General features: G+C 40.9%; 1 protein-coding gene across 8 annotated transcripts in view; it reads left to right on the top strand.

The window, feature by feature from the left end:
* Window positions 1-59: 59 nt before the first annotated feature.
* Window positions 60-22,543, top strand: part of cacna1db (calcium channel, voltage-dependent, L type, alpha 1D subunit, b) — a 54,091-nt gene continuing 31,607 nt past the window's right edge. For 5 of the 8 annotated variants that reach the window (XM_037478667.2, XM_037478664.2, XM_037478665.2 and 2 more), the window contains exons 1-5: window positions 61-232; window positions 2,418-2,889; window positions 3,171-3,276; window positions 20,933-21,072; window positions 21,217-21,359. In XM_037478667.2, coding sequence (XP_037334564.2) covers window positions 175-232; window positions 2,418-2,889; window positions 3,171-3,276; window positions 20,933-21,072; window positions 21,217-21,359 — 919 coding nt within the window. In that variant the 5' untranslated portion in view covers window positions 61-174. Of the gene's footprint in view, window positions 233-553; window positions 884-2,417; window positions 2,890-3,170; window positions 3,277-20,932; window positions 21,073-21,216; window positions 21,360-22,543 lie in introns of those variants that run through there. The other 3 variants (XM_037478666.2, XM_037478661.2, XM_037478658.2) reach the window with 2 other exon arrangements.

The following is a 22,543-nucleotide window of genomic DNA, read 5'->3' as shown; positions in this document are numbered from 1 at the left end:
TATAATCGCAGGATTACGCGCTACCGTGAAACTGTTGTCCTCCATGCAGGCACAGGTAATCCAATCCCTGGTAACCTTCCAGCACAGATACGACAACTCATTTCCTCTCGAGTCGCCGCGGAGTGAAGCCAGAAATCGGCGAAATGAGGCCCCAGAGAAGAGCCAGGTGACCGAATGCCGTTCGTTATAAGGGGAAGACCCCTCAGGGGCAAATCCAAGGAACTGGAATATAGTAAGTAGACCTCCATGGGTAGGATGGCGTTTATCTTGCTATGCAGAAAACACCGACACGGAAAAATAGAGTGATTTCCACGCATGCCAAGTGTGTCACATGCGGCCTAATGGATTGTTACTAAGTTTCATGCAAATATCTAATGAAGAACACCCAGCATCCGTTTTAGTGACTGTTGTTTTAAAGCACATTTTGATTCCGGTGTGTCCGAAAAACATTTGGCAATTCTGCCAGACTTCGTTCTTGAGTTGAGATGCTAAACAAACGCGTTAGACGTCTGGTGGGCAGCAACAGGTGCACATCCAGCTCTGATGTGTCCCCATTAGTGCGTAGCCCGTGTACATGTACATGTAGATGTAGACCTCAGCGCGGATACTAATTGGCGGTGGTGGATGGACTGCTGCGGTCAGCGCGTGCCCGTCGGATCCGCCGTGAATCTGCAGGCGGGCACCCGGATGTGGCGAACATGTTCGGCGCTCCTCTCGGGGTTTTGTGCTCGGGAAAATTATTTTACAATTCAGGTTGACGGCTCGCTTCGGGCGCGCGCTTCGACACCTTTTGGTGTTTTCTCCTCCCAACGATGAGTTGGATCTAAGGAGGACCGTTTCAATGTGGATTCGAGGATGCAAGAAGCAGATGAACAGTCTGAAGGTAAAAAATAAATAATAATAAGAAAAAAAGCTGTCCGCGCAGCGCGGTGGGAGAGTTGGAAGGAAGCGATGAGCGCTCGTTTGGTTTATTCTCTGGATGCCTGCTGTGTCTGTGCCTCTATGGTCTGTGTGCAGGGTTTGTTTGTCCAGTTTATTTGAGAGCACGGATTTAAGAGGCTGTTCTTTGTTTATTGTGTTGCGTGATTGTAATGGCAGCGGTCATCGCATCCACTGGGAAACGAGTTGCTACTTTAGTTCTCTGAAAAAATGGTTGACCGGTGATCCGTCTCTTTTACCTCCAAGAGCGCGTTTCTGATCCACGAGGCAGCTCGGGGAGGATGCTCTTTGGGCGCCGCGTGAGCCTCCCACAGTGAACCGAGACACGCCAAATCAACTTTTCAACCAGCGCGAATTCACCATTCAAGAAGAGCTCTAAAAAACATTGTAGTGTTTTAAAAAGTCACCACGCGTAAATCATTTAACTCGACAACAGCAGCAGCAGGAGTGGTTTCTTCAGTAATTTGTGACAGATGTTGCGTCGGAGAAGCATCTTCCATCGTTAAGTAACAGGTTGCACTTGTTATTTTGCACCTGCGGTGTCCTGCAATGGGGAGACTCATCTGAGATTCAGATTAGTAACTGCAGGACAATTTCTGTTAAAAAAAAATATTTTATGAATACAGTTTAAAAAAAGAGCAAATCCAGGGATATTTAACATTCAGTGTCTCAGCTGTGGCTGATGCCATTTGGCTGTAGAGTTGCAGTGAACCAAAGTGAACGTGTCAAGGGCACTGTCTTTTTAACTCGTGGTTTGCATTGATTTTAATGACTCTCTGTCTCTCTCATTGAGGCAGTGTTTCCGACTCGCTGTCTCTACACACTTTGCAAATGTCCTTTCACTTTTCTGCTCAAGGTATTGTTACAACTTTAAGCCTTTAAAGTTCCGTTTTCATCTTCATCTACACCAGTGATCATGTTGCAAACCTTTTTAATTACGTAATAATGTTGGACAAGGCAGCTCTTTAATGTGAAATTACACTGCTCTTATCTGCAAAAACAACATCGTTAGAATCCCCAGTGAACAATTTTTTCCCCTTTGCTCAGATGAAATGTTGTCTCTTCCGTGCTCAGAGTAACAAGGCCACATTCCTAACAGAAATAAACATCATCACTTCAGAGATCTCTGTATAATGACGTTGTCAATGTTTGTCTTTGCCTCTTTCTCCCATTTTATTTAAAAAAAAACACCTACTGTAGTTATGCAAACATTTTTTCATACAGTGTAAAATGTTCCAATCGGAACGTATAACAACTCTATGACATGTTGCATTTTATTGGAATTGGATTGGAATTTATTTTCTTCTTGAGACATTTTGGTCCCTTGAAATGCCCTTTACGAATATAAATGGTAGAATAATGTTGCCCAATATTGCATCAGGGCAACGTGGTCTTAGCATATGTTTTTGTTTATACTCAAACTTACAGTTTCTTAAGGTCATGGCCATTTTGTCTCTGACCGCGTCCTCTTCCTCCAGGGGCACAGTATGCCAGCAACAAAAGGACCACTCCCCCCGGTGACACTTCAGCACTCTGGTCAGAAAGCCAAACCCGTCTGCATCAGCTGCATCCTCCTGAGGCCCTGCATGCCCCCCCCAGCGCTGGCAAGCCCGTCGGCTCCTCTTGTGGTCTCTTTGGGGCCAACAGCGGCATCCAGGACTCAAGTGGCCCCGATTCCGGTGTCAGTCCGGTCCTCGCTTGGCACGCCGCCGTTAGTGCGGCTCGCCAAGCCCAGGACGATGTCGAAAAGCCCGACATGAGGACGCAGCCGACCGCGGTTTGCACCACGGGACCAGCGCCCGTGGGCTCACTGGCGCAGAGGAAGAGGCAGCAGTACGCCAAAAGCAAAAAGCAGGGAGGATCCACCAGCAGCAGGCCACCCAGGGCTCTGTTCTGCCTCACCCTCAACAACCCCATCCGCAGGGCCTGCATCAGCCTGGTGGAGTGGAAGTATCCTTTATCCCACAGACAGAAGGGTCTAGTTGATGGATGGAAGGCAGATGCTTTGGATTATGTCTGTTTGTATGAATAGCTCGCCTCATAGCTCAGCGGATGAATGGTTAGGGAAGTTGATGAACCGATGTAAAACACACACCATGAATAAGCACTTCTGTCATTAACTTAAGAAACGTACATGTATGAAACCCTGCTACATCCAAGGATCCACTAACTTCCATAATTGCAATAAAATTCAATATCTAAATTAATTTCCTTAACAGTTTCCTTTCCAGACCGTTTGATATCTTTATACTGCTTTCTATTTTTGCCAACTGTGTGGCCTTAGCCATCTACATCCCCTTCCCCGGAGATGACTCCAACTCTACCAACCAAGAACTGGTGAGTGGGGATGGAAAACACGGAAACAAGGCGCGGGCATGAAACCGGGGTTTGCTGATATTGTCGATCCATTATTAAATACTACTGTACAGTATGTCTCTGCTGTAGATATGACGGTTCAGATCATTGGTTTGGGTTCAGAGGTCAGAAGAAATCCATTGGTCAAAAATATGTATTTTCTACCACTGGAAAGTTTGTGTTTAGCTGAATTTTTTTGGGCCGTATAGCTCTAGAGTATTTTACTTTAGTAGTGACAACATTCGGGGGCAGGTTTGGTGTTGCTTGTCACTGATGCCACCGCACTTTTTGGATTTCTTTGGATAAAAGATGCAGTCGTATCTTCTTACTTTACCCAAGTAGTATCAAGCAATGCAGATTAGTATCATTACACTTCATCATCAGGTGATTGGCTTGACGTGTGGACTGCGTCACAGGCTTTTTCCCGGCAATATTTGGATGGCTGTGTCGGGTTTCACTCTGTTTGGACCCACACAATTACTGGTGCGCGCGCACACACACACACACACACACACACACACACACACACACACACACACACACACACACACACACACACACACACACACACACACACACACACACACACACACACACACACACACAGTAGATCATCCCCCCTGTGTGTCAGCAGCTCCCTGTGGTGTGGGAGCAGCATTCAGTTGAAAAGACAGAAACGCAGTGAGAGATGAAATCTACTCACAACATAATAATCACTGTTATTGAATACAAAGCAAAGTCGGCAAGTCAGATGCGTTTACACATTACAACAAAGCAAGCAGTTTAACTCGGAGAGACCCACATTTACTCTTTTTGGTCTTAAGATATCTATCAGCTCATTATTGTGTGACAGGTTTTTATTGTCATGAATCATGAATAAAAATGTATTAATTGTCAAAAATGAATTGGTTGAAAAGGACAGGAAACATGATGCTGGTCATTCCCACGCTCTATAATGTCTCATAAGTTGTAGCAGCATTCTTGGGGTTGATGCCATTTGTTTCACAGATTTGAGACCTTTCCCTGGGGCCGTGGGGCCTGTTTAAAATTGACAGTCACCGTTGAATTCTTTTACTTACAAAACTTTGTCATGCAGTGCATGCAGTTTTTTTCTTTGAGGCTGGCGAGGGGGCTTTTTAGCCTGATAGGAGATGTTTGTGTACGTGAGTGTTATAGTGCTAGACGGACTCAACAACGTAGCATGTTCGCTCCACAGATGGGGATTATTCACGCAGTCCAAGTCATCACTCTGCATATTGTACAGTATGTGTCTGTACGGGTCACATGACACGCTGCTCTTTTATGCTTTCAGAGATGTGATTATTTATCATCTGTAATTGTGCTATTTTTGCTTTTCCAACGATGTATTTGGTCATTGTAACTATTCATCTTAGCTGTATTGAATGGATTTTTAAAAATAACGTATTGTTTTACATACTATTGTAATATTTATATTTAAGCTTCCCTATGTCATTGTGTTGGTTAATGGTGGTTAGAACGGTTTTACCAAATACCTCTACTTTAAGAGGAAATGGTGCTCTTTATTTTATTTCAAATACTATTTATTTCTGTTGATTAATGCACTTTTTGGTAGATGTACAAGAGTTCGTTTCACACAAAAGATGGAGGGGGAAATATATTTCTCTACCTCAAAATGGTCTAATTTATAGAAAGAAACAGGACAGAGAAGGAGAAAACGAACGCTTTGGTGGACACAATAAGTATTCACATAGAAGATTGAATTTATTATTTTTTTTCTGGTCGTAACTCTTAGATTATACCCATAATGCACTACAGTAATACCCCACATTCTTAAGTCACTTGTGCAGTGTGGGGTTTGCTGTTTAATATATTTTATGCTACACCTTTTAAATGCCCATACTATTGTCGTTTGCTATGTTTTATTCTACTAAACGTGAACTGTAACTAGTCCACATTAATGAGCTCACAAACTGGTTTACACAAATAAAACTATAATTCAGGAATCTCAAAATGTTAATGGTTTGTTGACATTTATGCAGAATGAATAGTATGAAAGTAATCCAACAATGCTAGTGGTGATCTTGAAAACATGTCTGCAGTAATGTAAGACATATCTGACTTTTAGTTGATAAAACACAGCTCATTTCAACCTGCAGCTTTTGAGCCTGTCCAGGTCCTGTTTCTCTGTTTACATAAGAGTTGTAATTCTATTCATACAAGTAGGACAATCATTTATGAATGTCGTTGAACTGGGAAGTGTTTTCAGTATCAAAATGTCACTGTTAGTGTTTACTGTGCTTCTGTGTATTTGAGTATGTTTTATTTTATGTAAGAGATTGGGTTGTGATGTTGTGTGTGTGTGTGTGTGTGCGTGTGTGTGTGTGCGTGTGCGTGTGCGTGTGGCGGCCCAGGGATTAATCTGAGCCGTGGATTAGTCGTCAGTAAATGAGTGGAGGTTGGAGATAGACGGGGGAAAAGACATATATGTAGGGTGGGAGCTGTCCAGTCCATCGCCCCCCCCCATCCATCCACTGTATGTACTGTACTCATGCATCCATTTGTCTTCTGACTCACTCAGATTTAGCTACTTTAAATTAGGTATAAATAAAAATTAAGTAAATAGATACCCTATTTTTTACAAAGCACTCTCAAGTAATTGTGCAAATGGACTAGTAAAGTAAGTAAGTTTAGCAAGGTTGGGTTATTTTGATCAGTTTCACCTGTTTTCTTTTTAAATATGTAATTGCAATGCAAATTAACGAGCTAATTTTCAAACCACAAATTTGCCTCAGTGGTTTTACAATCTGTACACGGTGTACAGGACTGTGTCCAAATAACAGTGTCACAACGCATTAAATGCATATTATATAAATAATTCAAATATAAATAAGACGCACAGGTGCAATAGTTGGCGTGTATTGATAAAAGTTACTAAAATGTGATTAATTACAATAATGATGGTGATTTGGAATTGATCATGAAGGCCTGCAGTTCTCTTTTTTTTTGTTTTGTTGCTCCCACTTTTGTGCCACGTTAGTCTCTCCATTAGCTCCACACGACTAAATCTGTCTGCTTAACGGCCTCAGTCTCCTCCTGCGTTTACCAATCTTCCTCTTTGTCTTCTCTCTTCTGTCACTTCCTCTTCTCTTCCCCTGCCTCCGCTTCCTGTGCAGATTGGAGAATGATTAATATCCTATTAAGCCGGTTAGTTATGACGGCTGGCCCCTTTCACGACTGCGCCTCAGGACATTTTGACAAACACTGCTGATCAGCTCGTGATCTCATAGGAGATCTGTGTGAATCTCCCGTACGAGTGTAGGGGGAAGGAACACATCAAATGCATGTAATGCAAAATAATTAAATCAATAAATACAAACGTCTTCTCTGTGAAATATTATCTTCCATCTTCATCTTGAAGTATTTATTTACAGTCTAGAAACTCTGTCTGTAGGTTTGGTTGGAGGCTAATTCCACTTTTAAACACATGTCCGCTTGACATGTTTGGTACATGCGAGTTTGGGGATCTCCACACAAATCAAAAATAAAGTTCTGAGTTTGGCGACTCTCAGCATGAGCGTGTGACGTTTGACCTCCTTAACCACTCAGGGTTAAATGTCAACTCTGGAAACTAATGGTAAGAAAAGGCCAAAGGTCGAACTGTCCAGGCTCTCCCTGTCAGTGAAACGGCTTTCCGTTCCACAACAACTCTGCTGCGACAACTGTATCAATTAGAGACGGATTAGTGTACACGCTGGGTTTCAGGTCATGCTGTTGACACTAAATCTGATCGGAGTGTGTGTAGGCGTTTTAGGGCCATTGGGTGTGTCCCTGCATGAATAACTGAAATGACCTGGTTGCAGCAAACCGTCCCTGCCTCTGACATCCAAAGTAGGGCTTTAAAATCATGTCAAAATACGAAAGGGGATTTATTTATAAATCAGTGTGGAGGATGTTGAGTGAACTCCAATGAAAGGATTTCTGGTTTGACTCAATGTTTGTATTCTACTGTCTAGCTAAAGTGGGTTAGAAAGAATATTTTGACAACTTCTCCTCAAATACACAGCAATATGAACACGAGAATATAAAAACACTAGGATATCTAGGATAAAATGTTGACTCATTCTATTGAGTCAGATTTTGTCCATGGTGTTTTGGCGCAATTCTATGATTTCCAAAATAAAATATGTGTTTTGAGTTTTAGATCTTAAGTTACTTCTGATATATTTGAGGGACATTGATAATTTGTCTTATGTTAAAAAAAGACGTTGACCCAGTCCTTAGCTCAAGGAGCACCTGTTTAAACGGAAACCTGGCATTTTAAATTGATATGTAAGTCTGTGGATGATTACCAATGACGTAGAATGAGAAGACCTTTCTCAGTAACCACTTCTCGCTGGTTGAATTTGCATTCTGTCCTCATTTCTGTGTCCATTTCATCTTAATGTGATTGAGCCTTCACATAAACAGCACGAGGCAGAGACCAAATATTTTGGCCAATGCAATGCTATTTTGGATATTGGAGTTGAAGGCATGGCAACAAGCCACATCATTTTTTTATTTAAACTGAAGGCAAACTGCAGCAGGGCTGTTTCAGTGTGCGTGAGACATGGCGTCAAAACAAACAGCAGCAAACATCCAGACCTCCCTCTTAGTTTTATTCATTTGCATGTTAAACCGATTCTCGTAAACCACGTAATTTTGAACAAATTGAGTCCTTGTCTGACTGATTTGTCCAAATTAATTATTAGATCAGCCGAGGTCCTGTTTATTCACGGCGTATTAAACCTGGATGGCTGAGCAGAGGGATTTTTGTTTCTCATTAGTTTCAGATTTAACCTCGAGAGGGTTCATTTTGCAATTTGGTATCTTTGACAATTACACTTATAGTGCAATTTGAAACAAGCTCCAAAAAAATGAACTTAAAACCCTCTGTAAGCACAGCACTTACTGTACTGGTTCCTGCTGTCTTTCATTAGAGCCACTATACATAAATACATGTATATATTTTTTTAGAAAACAGTGTGATACATGTACGTTTAGTACCAGTTGGACGTCAAAGGACAGACGATATATTTTTGACCTCAGATGATCGTGCATATGTACAAACTGCTGTGTGTTTGTGTTTATAAATGAGTGCTTTTATGCCTGTGTGAATCCAAACACACACTATGGCTGTGTATGTGTTTCCATAGATACTCACTGTGCAGTCTGTGTATCTGCGTATGTGCATGCGTTGCAATCATGTATGTTGTGTGTATTTACGTTTGTGTGTGTGTGTGTGTGTGTGATTCTGAGAATGTCAGGTTGCGTCATTTTCCTCTTAGTCCAGGATTAAAGGTTTAAAGGGGAAGGGACTTTCAGTGAAATCATATATAACACATTTTCACAAAACAACAGTTTGACTCTTTTAGTTGATTTTGCTTATGTCCGCCACATATTATTAAAAAAAGATTTGTATTGGATGTCAGGTGTCATCCTAATCTAAAATGCTACAGAAAGAGGGAGAGAGTGAAAGAAAGATCAATTTATCGTATTATTGATCAGACTAAAGCAGCGTGCTACTGGTTGTTGGCCTGGCAAGTCACCAGCCTCCAGGGTATTATTTTATTACCAACATACACAGTAAAAAGTAAAAAGTTGGGTCACACTTTCTCATTGAATTGAATGACGAAATGTGTCCAAGCGTTTGACTGCGAATGTAATAAAAATCCTATGAAATTCATACAAAAATATGACACTATTGCATTTTTGGTGTAACATTACAAACACTGTGATTCAAAGCCTCAGAATGAGGGATCTCTCCATTAAACCTTTTAATCAAGTCCTCACGTCTCTTTCATAGATGACAACCAAATAGCACTGTGTGTTCCATCACTTGTTCCCGTAGACTAGAGTGAGGAACACTGAACAGCAGGCTGCGTTTTCCACACTGTGATCAGATAACAAGCGTCACTGCTGCCCACACACTCGCCTTCAACACAAATAGAACAAGTCCTTAAATTAGTTCATTCAAATTCAACTGAATTAAAATCTCAGCGGGATATGAGTGGATGAAGATGGGAGCGACCACGCGCACAAAGACTCTTGATCATATTTGATCATGTTTCTATGAATGTAGGCCTCGCTTGGGGAGACTTTGGAGTGTTGAGCTCACATCTGGATTAGCCAGCATTAGTGCACTGATGGCAGGATGGATGTAAGCATGGTGAGATGGAGGGATGGAGAGTGGGTGGGACGGTGTGAAGAACACATTGTTAATATTCTTAAAGCTTCATTTAATCTGTTGGTTTACAGTCTGTTGAAGCTCACTCACTCTCCACTGTGTGTGTGTGTGTGTGTGTGTTCACGCCATCAGCAGAAAGGAAGATTCCTGCTTGAATGTAATTTATTTGGCGACCTTATGTGCTGCTAACAAACGGGACTGCAGTATGTTTATGGTTAATATGTATTCGGACAAACAAGTAATGAATCAATAAAAATACCAAACATTTTCATGTCACAGCTTTTCTACATATTTTTGCTGCACTGATACTATAATGTGGTTCATCTCTTTAACATCTATATGACCCAATTGTGGGCGATAGTATTCTTTTTTTCCCTGAAAGAAACCAAATCTGTATCTACTTGAATTTGTACATGCATTTCTTTAATACGCCGTGTGTTTCATTGACTGCACTCTGCCAAATGCTTCGTGGCTACTTACTGTAATTAGAAGTGTAGAAATTTGCAAACAAATATTTAGAATTACAGTATTTATCCACGTCACCCACCCTGAAGACAGTCGGGACTCGTCACAGCAGGAGACCTGGAACCGATAACATTAGCGATGGCTCAGGTCCATATTCCATCGAGGTGTTGGATCTCCTGGTGGGAACGCAGCCATCGTTACCGTTGTTGAATACACCTGGGATTTTCCTGCTGTTACATGTCAAAAGGTCACACTGTGGAAAAAGTCATTAATAGAAGCATATTGAGTTTCAGGCCTGAGTGACTAAGAGTCAAAAACATCCATTCAAAAAAAATTAATCTTTGAGTGATCTTTTCTCGGTTGTTTGTTGTAATTTTGTAAGCAGCATCGATGTATTTAGTAACCACAGCATATGTGTGTTTGTGTGTGTGTGTGTGTGTGTGTGTGTGTGTGTGTTGAAGGTGCCTCAGGACATCTGTGTTCAAACAGCTCTAAAAGAGAGCAGTCCCATAATTGTGAGTCATGTCGTTCCCTCCCTGAGCGCTCGCTCTCCTCTCTTACTCATCATCATCATTACTTTTAGAACATCTATATAATTACAGCAAACACGCTCACAAATACACAGTCTGCTAAGTAAACAATCAAATTGAAGAAGATGTTTCAGTGGTTGAGAGCAAAGCTCATCAGAAAATGGGTTTTTCTGACGTTTTAAAAATAGTAAAAATGGTATTAATTTGAATGAGAAATACAATAAACTGTGACACACAAACATACGCGCGAGCAGCTCTAAGTCTTATTCAAGCGTTTGTGTGTTTTAAACGGAGCCCAGAGGCTTTATAGTTTTTTAGGTCATCGGGTGACAGATGCCCAGATGCCAGGAGGCCTGTTGGACAGACTGCTTAGCACCCAAAGGTCCACAAACACCTAAACACACACTCTCTCTCTCTCTCTCTAATGCTCTAAGCCTCGTGCTCCAGACTGAAGAACTCAAAACGCAGTATTCTGCTGGATTTAACCCAAATAGATGTCCGGTCAATGAAAAGATGAGATGTACAAATCAAATATTGAAGCTGAGGTTAGTGTACCACGCGTGAACCCGTCCTTGATGGACACGGCCAGCTGTCGTGTTTGACGTGAACAATGAAAATAAAAACCCATTTTCACTGCATTCGAAGAATGCATCAATTCAAGATTTGTTTTAATTACTTTATCATTTAATAACTCAGTGTGGATGTATGAGTTTCTATTTTCTGTATTAATCATCATTATTATGTTTGTTATTAATCATCCTTTGAAAATGTTGTTCTATTTTGCACTTTTCAAATGACAAATAATTATCATTAAAAACCAACTTTAAAAATAATACAAAGTGGCAGGAGACTGAATGACCAAGAAATGATGATGCGGAGATTAAGTGTTACAGCTAAGCAGGTTTATGGCTCGTGGGATGAATGAGAACTTAAAACTCTCTGTAGCTTGCAACAGTTTTTGTCTTTACAGAAGGGAGCTTGGCTGTGGGACTCAAGGCCTAACAAAGTGAAGTATTTGAACTAACATGCATTAAAAGGAAAAACATTTTACTGTTCTATCAAAGTTCTGTGTTTACAATGGATGAAATGAACCTTTCAGTGCACCAGAATGTATTGTTTCTGTTCGCATCTGGGTTCAAGAGAAAATGGTCCCTTGACTTTAAATTCAACAGACAACCAACATTGTTTTCTTTCATGCCCTTAAGTTAAAGTGGTTTTATCTAACCCCGACAAAATAGTGTTTGTGCCTAAACCAAACCAAACATTATCCATCGTAGTGGCAGACCTAAACATATTCTTTTTGTAGGTACTGACAAAATATCCTTCCAACAGTTGCCCGTATTTATCAAACTTCACTAATTGATCTTAGGAGTAAAAGATACATTTATTAACCAAATGATCTACATTTCCCTGCTGTTCATAATTCAACGTTTTCCTTTGTATTGTACTGTATATGTATTTTAACGCTTGGTGTTCATATTCATCGCGTTGCTCCTTCACCTTGTTTAGCATACAGCAAAGCCTGCTGCCGTGACAACTGTGGCCATGGAGACTTGTGGAGTATCAGAGAAGGTTTCGACAGGAGAAAGAAAAGGCACAGTGAGGAGAAAGAGGAGGATAATACATGGAGAAAATAGCAGCGAGAACAGAAGCGTGGTCTAAAGAGGGCAGAGGATTGTGATTAGATCACAAGAGAAAGAAAAGAAGGGGCTGACACAAAGAGGGAGAAGAGGAGCGGTTAAGATCCTAGCTAACGAGCAGATGAGAGGATGAGCGAGGGGAGAGTCACAGAGGAAGACAGGAGGATAGGTGAAGCAAGTGAGGAGAAATGAAGAGACGAGATGAACTTTCTTGATGAATTAGATTTGCTGTTAATCTGTTTTTAACGTGTTTAAACTCACTCAGCTGCTGCTTTGACCAACTTTGATATGCAGCAGTAATGTGTGTGTATATTTGTATCATAACTACTTACAAGCCATGTCATGGTACACGTGGCTGTTTACACTCTATAGCAAAGCTACAATACTAACTCTGCATTAGGAAGTAGCCAGTTCAACGTGGGCTGCTTTGACTGTTTGTGGCCATGCTTTGACACTTGGACCATGATATCCACAACTAAAAATAGATCACTATATGGGCATCGTTGGAAAGGAGAGAGAAGAGGAATGCACAGGCCCCGAGAGTTTGCTGCTCAACAATCAATAACGCTGTCAGGACCGATGCTGACACGCAGCTAAACGAGAGTGAGGGACAGTAATAATAATTTCATTTTATACAGCGCTTTTTTGTTGAAGTCAATCTATTGTTTATTAAATGGTTGGATGCAGATGTTGAACACAGAATCCATAAGAAAGTGTTTTGTGATATGTATTTAGTTTTCTTTCTATAAAAATTAACCAAAAATTGTTACCAAAGGGTACGTGTGCAGCAAGTGTACGCAAATAGTAAGTAACTAAGTAAGTAAGCGCCAAAGAGTCAAATTCACATATTGAATATTAAAGCAATAAGATACGAGAGGCTGTACTTTTTCGTCCAATAATGTAACAGTTCGAGGGCGTTGTTAGGCCCGACGCACAGCGTCAGCATTTGGTTGTGAAAGCTCGCATTGTCCGAAAACGATCATTTGTGGGATTTCCGGGTTTTTTTTGGCGATTGCCACAGAGCTAAAAGCTAAAAAGGCCGCGCAAAATCTGTTACGTGTTACGTTGAGTGATATGGAACCTTCAGGTCAATGTGAACAGCAACTGTACATTATCGCTCAATAATGCATCCCAGTGACTCACTCTCAACCAATCAGACCTGGCCCAACTACACCCTCGAACTGTTACTTTATTGGATGATAAAGTACAGCCTCTCGTACCTTATTCATTTAATTGGCAACACCAATCATCTCTAAGTACATACTATAGTTACAAAATCATAGCAAAAATGATTAAATGCTACATTATCAACTTTTGGTCCATTTGGGTTCCCAATGCAAACCAAACCTTTTGGTGGAAAATCTAAAGGTCAAAAGTGAGTGTGGCTCCTTGTATTAAAATGGTTTTAATCTGAGGCTCCTGCATTACACAGTAAAATTATCAAAGTAAATTTAACTCAAATTGAAGAAAAATTTACGATAGAAAATATAACATTTGGCCTCAGTCTAAATAGAGTCAAATCTACTGTTGCCTCAAAGTTAATTATTGAGAGTATTTTTTACTCTATTAGAAGATAATTTACTCTATGTGGGATAAAATGAAAGCAACTATGAACTAGATTTGACTCCGCATAGAGCTCTCAGCAAAATGTTTAAAAGGATCCCATTTTATGTTTCGGTTAAACCTTTGCTTGTGTGTTTGCTGTGTTACGAGACTATGACAGAATAGAGGGTTTTGAAAAATATATCACATTCAACATGAATACACACTGAAATATTTTCAACCTTGACTAAACGGAAAGATTTATCAGCTTAATAATTAGCACCTAGAAGCTACAGTGTCCTCTGTGTTGATATTTTATGTCATCTCCATCCAACATGAGATCACAGGACAAGATGTTATTTGGAGGTGAGAGGTATGGCAATGGTGATAAAAAAAGAGAAGCACACTAAGGAATATGAAGAGACGTGATAGAAACAGACATTCTGGAGAAGAGAGGTGGGAAGCTGACAATATACATCACGTCTCTGTGTTTCTCTTCTAACAGTCTTTCTTCCTTCCCTTGCTGGAAGAAATTAACCAAATGTAACATGTTTAAAGTGGAAACAGTATGCTGCGTGTGCATTCAAAATCAACTCTAAAACTGATTTGTAAATTTGCGTGGTTTAGTGAATGCAAGTACATCAGTGGGAAGAGAGACGATTCATAGTGATTTCTAATTTCTTGCAAAAAATCCTGCACATCCGAAAGTGAAAGCTCAGCTGCTGTCAGCTGTTGGTCATTTAGACCAAACTAAAAGCTCACATGAAACCAGTACTTTATTGTACCAATTTTGTTTTGTGTTGTTTTAACAAAAGCCTTCAAATCCTCACATGGATGCAACATGTGCAGATCTAACCTGCAGCGATGAGAGGGGAAGATAATAGACGTCCCATTGAAAAATCCATAATACAACCATGTTGGTTATTTCTCATGAACATGCGCAGAGAGAGAGAGAGAGAGAGAGAGAGAGAGAGAGAGACCTAAATCCTCTGTAAACGGCCCAGGAAGTACTCTATGACCTTGATGATAATCCTTAGCCTTTGAAATGAGGCACTCGTAGAGTATATTACAACACAAATGTACAACATTTAGACGCATAGAATGGCTTTAGCATCAATTCCAATCACAACAGCCCTGTGGAAGACAGGTGATATAGATTTAAGCAAAACACCCTATTAGTCTTTTTAGAGCAAGAGGAGCACTTATGGATGAGATGTTGGTGGCTCTATTGTTCAGCCTGTGGTCGTTTTCTGGAGCCATCAGCATGAACATTGTCCGCCTCTCTGGCCCTCATTAATCTTATTAAGACCAATGGGAACACAGGCTAATAGGAGCTGATTAGCTTGTCTCTGGCAGCCTGGCTGATTCAACCTACATGCACTCGTTGACATGCACACAGCCTCACAGACACTAGCACACTGACAGAATGACACTGACACACTCTCGTAGCAGCCCACACCGACACAACAGAAATATATTCATAACACTTCCAGGGTTTCTCTGAGCGAGTCGGTCGGCAGATACTGACCGAGACGCTGAGGTTTTTGACAATAACAGATGATTCTTTGTTTCTGTGGGCTGAGTTATTCTTCACACACCTGCAGAGGACAATGACACATCAAGACAACCTGGTGTTTTTTTGTCATTTCACCCAATAGTGCTGTGATTTATTGCCATGATGTGAAGATAGGCAGTCTGATCTGCCTATCAGTATCTTTGTAAAATAGCATGTGTGGTCTTGCTTAGCCATGATTAAGGGATGACAATATCAGTCTGAGCTACATATATTATGGATTGCTGTGGAATTTAGATGTGGATCTAAGATGGTGAACACTTGCTAAACGACACACTAAAATCACTACCGTGCAGCCTGGCTGTGGATTACAGCTTTCTCTTATAAAGGTGGTCAACTTCTCTACGTAATCCCACCAGCTTGTTCTACAGTCCTCCAGAGTGGGAGAGTAGACCTCAGTAGAGCTGCACTAAGCAGAGAAGACAATCTGTGTTCTTCTTGTCTTTGCAAAAGATTTGTTCATGCTTTGGAATCTAGTTTATCTTTAATGCAACTTGTTGCTAATCAATGTTGAGGCCTAAAAATGAAGATTTGCTTGAGCCTGGCATGATTGCAGCGCTTGCTCACAGACAGAGGATTAAGGGAGGATACAGTACCTGTTGGGTGGGGTGAAGGATGACCGGGTTAGACTGAACACAAACACACACAAACACACACGCTGAGGCCACATGGCATCGAGTGTTATGTCAGCTGGTGTTATCATCAATGTGGGTAGTGACATCGCGTGATCCCGCATCTGCCGTGTGTGTGTGTGTGTGTGTGTGTGTGTGTGTGTGTGTGTGTGCGTGTGTGTGTGTGTGTGTGTGTGTGAAGCTCCTGGCTCTGATCAATTTAAGCATACCTACACACACAAACACACACACAGAGGGGGAATACAGTCACATGAAAAACACATAGCAGATCAGGCAGTGCTGAAAACACAGTTTGCATGAACGATTGGACAGAAAAGAAAATGTCAGCACAGTGGTCATCTGCAGAACGTCACTTTTTTAATGTACAACTGTCAACAGTCAACAAACCAGCCCATAATATAACCCCCCCCTCTTTCTGTGATTTTCTCTCACCCCCAAATCATAATGTCTCCATGATTGCTGTTCTCAGAATAAGATGCACTGCTCATCCAGACAAATTGATGATGATTCTAATAGATTTGTTGAGGTGAAATTAAGTTGAGTGCCAGTAGTCTGGAGGTTCAGTCTGAAAGTGTGCAGTAAATCCAAAACAATAACAAACAGCCTGTTGTTAAAACATACACCATTTTAATACTTAATTAAAACATTTTTCAAGTGTAAGGTTTACAGGTCGATCGTTTAAATCCTTTTAATATTCTCTGGATACTGCAGGAGCATTTAATTGGCTGAGCTTCAGTTCATCCATTAAATATCACTTCCACGTATCTTGAATTATTTCTGCTTGTTTATACGTTTGTGCATGATTTTTTCAATGGATTTAGGTTTTGTTAGTCACATACACATTTTATTGGGAGAATATACACTACACAGTGACAAGGCAATTTACTTACCTTATGAAGGTCAAATCTTTTTATTCTTTACGAATCGTATAATACAAAATTTTAATTTCAATGTGTAAACTGTATTCTTCTTTTTCTTCCTGAAGCACTAACTACATTTTGATTAAGGTTTAACCAGCGTGGGATATATTTATATACTGAAGATGTGGATCTTTTTCAAAACCAATCATTGACCACTAGACCAATAACTGCCTAAATAATCCTTGCCACTTGCATTCAATGGCAAAACTTATTTATTTTAAGTCAATAGATCCAAAACATATCTTGAGTACTACATTGCTAATGCAAAACACTGTATGGTACTAGCCTATCTGATGAGAGTAGAAAAGCAAATACAGAATTAGACAGATGCAATCACATTCAGATAATTAATTAGATGTGGGATATTGCAACATATTAAGTTGTTGGTATAACTGCGAAGATTCACACAGCATAATGTGGCACTTGCAGAGTAACTCACCATCCGCTTGTTTTATTGGAGAACACAGTTGTATACTCTACCATTTTACAGACTGATGTACAGTCAAGTAACAGCAAAAACGACAAATATACAAAACAAGCTTGCAATGGAATAGGGTGCGTTACCTGTATTTATCTTTCATATTTATCGTTTAGTTTACAGACAGATCATCCGTGAACATCTACTCACTCCCTTCTTTTTCTCCTCTGCTCTGATTGAGTTGATCAGATCCTTTCTTTATCATATCATGTTGATGTCTGAGTGCAGGAGAGTCGTACAGCTCAATCTCAAGTGGTGATTGTGGTTCAGCCAGGCTGATAGGTCGATCAATACATTCATGGGGATTGACAGGATAAGACCTTTCCTATATGAACAGCACCACCCTGAGTTTATTTTTTTTTTTTTTACAGACTTTGAATCCTCTTGACTAAAAACATGCACCACAGCCCCCTCCCCTAAACATCATCTGGACATTTTGTCTCTCTCCTCGGCAGAGACTGTGAGCTCTCTTGGCTTCAGCAACACACATTTCTTGTCCAGCGCCCAAAAGATTTTGGTAGATTACAGGAAGCACTGCTCCCTCTTAAATCACTTAAGCTTCGTCGTTATGTGTCCCTGGGCCTGTGCTGTGCTGTGGGTCAGTATCCCAAAGCAAAGGGGGAAGGTAAAGTTATAGGGTAAGAAGAGCAAATGCACTTAGTCCTCCTGCTTTCATGACAAACGCAACCGGTGGAAATTATTGAGTGTAGAAAAACATCAGAAGCCAGTAAATCCAAATTTGGGCTTTGTGGGTTGATCCTGAATGGAGCTTTAATTAGAATAACATTATGCAATAACTGTGAGGACGAGTGCTGGACATCCAAGGTAAAAACAATCAAACACATGTTTGCTTCTTTTATGTGGTTTTGACTGTTGAGTGAGTAATGTTTTTTTATAAAAGACCCCCAGCACACACAATCATTAGTTATTTAGATCCTAAATGTACTGGGAATATGTTTTTACATCAGACAAAGCAAATGAACTGCTAAACCCCACTTAAATGATCTTTGGTCACTCACGTTTTATGTTTGCAGCCCCGAGTTTAGGCACTTGTTGGCTTTTATAGGTTGGAAAATTTTACAAAAAAACCTCCCCATGTACCAGACTATGGGTGCTGTACAAAAGGCAGTTGTCTTAAGTATTCCAACTTCAAGTCTCGTCCTCTGCCCACACATGAAAAAAGCCCGATTTCCATGGCAACGTTATCTCTATCATAGCTGTGTTACAAGCACAGAAGGAGATTACTGCGATGCACTGTGCTGGTCTTCACTGGGTTTGGACTGAGGAAATAGGTCGTTTGAATTCATCCTTTTGGGAAGCGGCTTAAGGAAAACAAAATAAAATAAAAAGGGTTCTCTCTGGTGGTTCAGGATACCAGCACGGGCCTTGCGTTTCGCAGCCTCCATCCCACTTCTAACAGAACGAAGGGTCGCCTGCAGAGACCAGGGTTGACAAGGCTTCAGGTGGCCCATGGCGTCTCTCTCTCATTACGCCTCCTGATCAGCACGCCCCGCCCCCCCACCCACAATTATTCTGACACCCAGCGCCACGTGCTGCTCACCACACTCACTCACAAAAGGAAACCATGTGAGAAATGAAAGAAACTCAACGTTTGTTATGTAACATCATGCCACGAGTATTAAAGCCATCAGGGGGTATGTAATAGGGCAGAGGGCAAAGACTCTGCTTATACTTATTGAATCCATAACCGTACTCCCTGCAGGGAGGAGGGAAGGGGATGTGACATCAGCACAAATCGGGTTTAGTGCAAAATTAGTTTTTGATGGGTTTCTTAGTTTGCTGAATTTGATTATTCTAAAAATATTCTGCGCTACGGAGCTGTTAAGAATTGATGAGCGTTTTTCTCTGCAACAGTGCATTCATTTGTGTTTTCTCCTCTGTATTAATACTTAAAATGTTAAACTATGGTGCGCTCACTCAGTTAAAGCAATTAACAGTGCAGGCTGAACTAACCACAGTAATAACAGCTCTTCCTACAACGACTTCATAGCAACGCTATCATACTGCAGCCCTTTCACTGGAAAGCTATTAGTATGATGGCTGAGCAGATTCATACATACGCACATACTCTTTATCAGCTGTTCACTAAGCCGAGGAGCGGACATTTCAGACCTGAGTACATAACGGTAGCATTGAGCAAGAATGTCAGATGGAGGCAGGTGTGTGTGTGTGTTTGTGCTTGGGAGGCTCTTTATCAGTTTTAAACAGCACTGCGTTGTGGTGTCTGTTGACCTGAACAGTCGCCCACCTATTAGACACCGGAGAACGACCAGCAGCCAAACACACACAGGGCCACTGTGGAAAAATAAACATCCAGATTGCAGCCGAGATGTTGATCTGAAGAATCTGGGCCTTTTCTGCTGATGATAAAAGGAATGTAATAGTGATTTGTACATTTAGTAAGCAGCAGGATTATTTAGTTATTATTACTGCTAATTATTTTGCAAAGCCGGGAGTGGGGGAAGGGCATTAGGAAGTGTGTGGTCTCTCGCCCACTTGGGTGGATGTCTGAGCGTCAGTGTCTTTCAGTGGGAATGAATGTGTCTGTGTGAGCCTTTGTGTTTGTGTCCTTTAAATCAAGAGGTGCTTTGCTTAATGGTCCTTCAATCTGCAGACTAACCTTTTGCCTTGAGGGAGACAGAAAGAGACATAGATGGATAGAAAGGGAGAGAGTTTTGGGGGAGAGACACGGGGAGACAGGGAGAGACATGTAGGAGAGTAACAATAGATGTATCTGGATATGTTCAAATTCAGGGACCTGTTTTGGTCACAAGACAGTGTTGCCATGGAAACATGCTGATGATGCAGCAGAATGTAGTACAATATGATTGAAGAATTTTTATTTATTTTTCTGCACTGAAATATATATATTTGTTATACTGTGTGGTCACCGCTTTCTGTTTTTGTGCTGCATTTTGCCTCTATGATGTGAATCAAGCAGTGCTGGTAACACTGTCACATCTTTTTGTTTTTCTGTTTATCTACAATGTCCATCGCTGGTCATGTTGAGTACTTAGTGCTTCCTTTTATTCCAAACTACTCATGCATGCTCAATACTCAAAATGCATGACTTGCTGTGCTGTGTTTCTGAGGAGGGTTACTGCGTCATGAAGTGGAGCAAGGCATAAGGCATCATTTCACACAGGTCTTCTCCACCCACATCTCTCTGGGTTTGACATGTTTCACAGTGCTGCTGCTGGATGAAAACCTTGAGTTTTTTTAAAAAAAACATTGTCTTTTCAGTGTCAGCTAAAAACTATGACTCACAACACATCTTAAAGACTGCACTGTATGTTAACGTCTGTAACAATAGAATGTTAAATTATGGCACTAAAGATGGTTTTAATTCTTTCAGTACTCAGGAGCAGGAGGCCGTTGATCTGATCAAAGTCAAGTCGATGATACTTTTCTATTTGCCTTGACAAAAATAAAAATAGTTGCCATGCCAACTGTTGTGATAATCAGGGAACTGTTTTCTTTGTTGTTGTATCTTATAGGTTCTTGTCTCGTTGTCTCCTCTTCTAGCGACCCCCCCATCCACATTATTTGGCTCATTGCGAATTTCTCCAGTAAAGGTACACGATTAAAGAGTTTTCTTCTATTTTTGTTCTTTGTTCCCTCTCTCCACACAGGAAACAGTGGAATATGCCTTTCTGATCATTTTCACTATAGAGACATTTCTGAAGATCATCGCTTACGGTCTGGTCATGCACCAAAACTCCTACGTGAGAAACGGCTGGAACATGCTGGACTTTGTCATCGTCATAGTAGGGTGAGTACACCGTGGTGCAAGAATCATATGTACCTATCAAAAGCCTCATCACATTTATGAGCCCTGCTCTGTCCCTGCTCTCCTCTACCTCACCTCCCTTTCCCTTAACCCTAACCCTTAACACTGCTCTCTCCTGTCCATCAGTCTGTTCAGTGTAGTCCTGGAGATGATAACCAAAGACGCTGACTCTGGCGGCCAGTCTGGAGGCAAACCTGGGGGGTTTGATGTCAAGGCCCTTCGAGCTTTTCGAGTGCTTCGACCGCTTCGCCTTGTCTCTGGAGTTCCTAGTGAGTTAACACAACGCTACTTTTACCTCTTAAATAGTTTAGACTTTAGTTATTTGTCCTTATTTTTTTACTTGCACATACTATATAGGGATTTATTCAGTTTGCCGTTTGGTGGTCCTATATGCACCCCGAGCCAACATGAATACCAGACATCTGAAATGGGCCACGGTCAGCAAATTCTGGGTAGGCTCTAAATAAGGACAAAAAATGTATTGATACAGCTAACGAGGGAGATGTAGACATCTGTCAATCAAGCCAAGTGTGTACACATCCACACAGGTTGGAAGTCAGTCAACAGAAGAAAAAAAAAAGCCAAGTGCGTCTGGGCTTTTGAGCTGAGTCTCTAAAGCTCTGAATTAGGGTTGTCACAATACCAAAATTATGACTTTGATACCATACCTGCCAAAATATTACAATAACCAATACTTTCGATATAATACCACAAGTAAAACACTGGACTATTTATCTATGATAGTAATAAATAAAACATCTGTAAGGTTCCCTTTTTACCAGCTCGTTGCACAGCTTTTTTCTTTTCTTTTTTGTATTAGCCCACAGCACGATATTAATGAAAATGACATGGTAAGATCATAGCATTGATTAGACACGGCTATGTAGGCCTATTGTCCGTATCTGACTATGACTACATAGTTATTTCCATAAGTATGAATTACATCATTTCACAGATGTCTGTTTGAGGTGGAAAAAAACCAATGCTATGTGGGTTGGGTACATTAAAAATGGACACATAATTAAAGGGAAATTTCTCCCCTTTATTGAAAAAACACTATGAAAATTGCATCAATTGGGTATTATTTGGTACAATTTTGTGAGCATTCTGACCTCATGATGAAATTGTAGGTCATTTCGCATGTATATATTTCTGCTGGACTATTCAGTAACTTTTTCGCTGTCTGCTCTGTCTCGTGTTGCACTTGCTGATGTTTGACTCTTAGTAAAGTTGTTGTCACGCCAACACACGCAGCTACAGGGCTGCCATCTCTCACGGTTTCCCAGTGGGACACGCACGCTTTTGCGTGTTTTCACACGCACTCACGCCACACATGTGATTTATTACGACCTCGCAGACGGTAAGTGGCGCATCTGTTGACTTGTTTGTCATAAACAAAGTAAGCGAGGTTTCACTAAGTTTGGCCGCTAGCAAGACCCCTCGTTAGCGATGT

Source organism: Pungitius pungitius, chromosome 1, assembly GCF_949316345.1.
Source record: "Pungitius pungitius chromosome 1, fPunPun2.1, whole genome shotgun sequence".
Lineage (NCBI taxonomy): Eukaryota > Metazoa > Chordata > Actinopteri > Perciformes > Gasterosteidae > Pungitius > Pungitius pungitius.
This window is presented reverse-complemented; position numbering and strand designations above follow the sequence as displayed.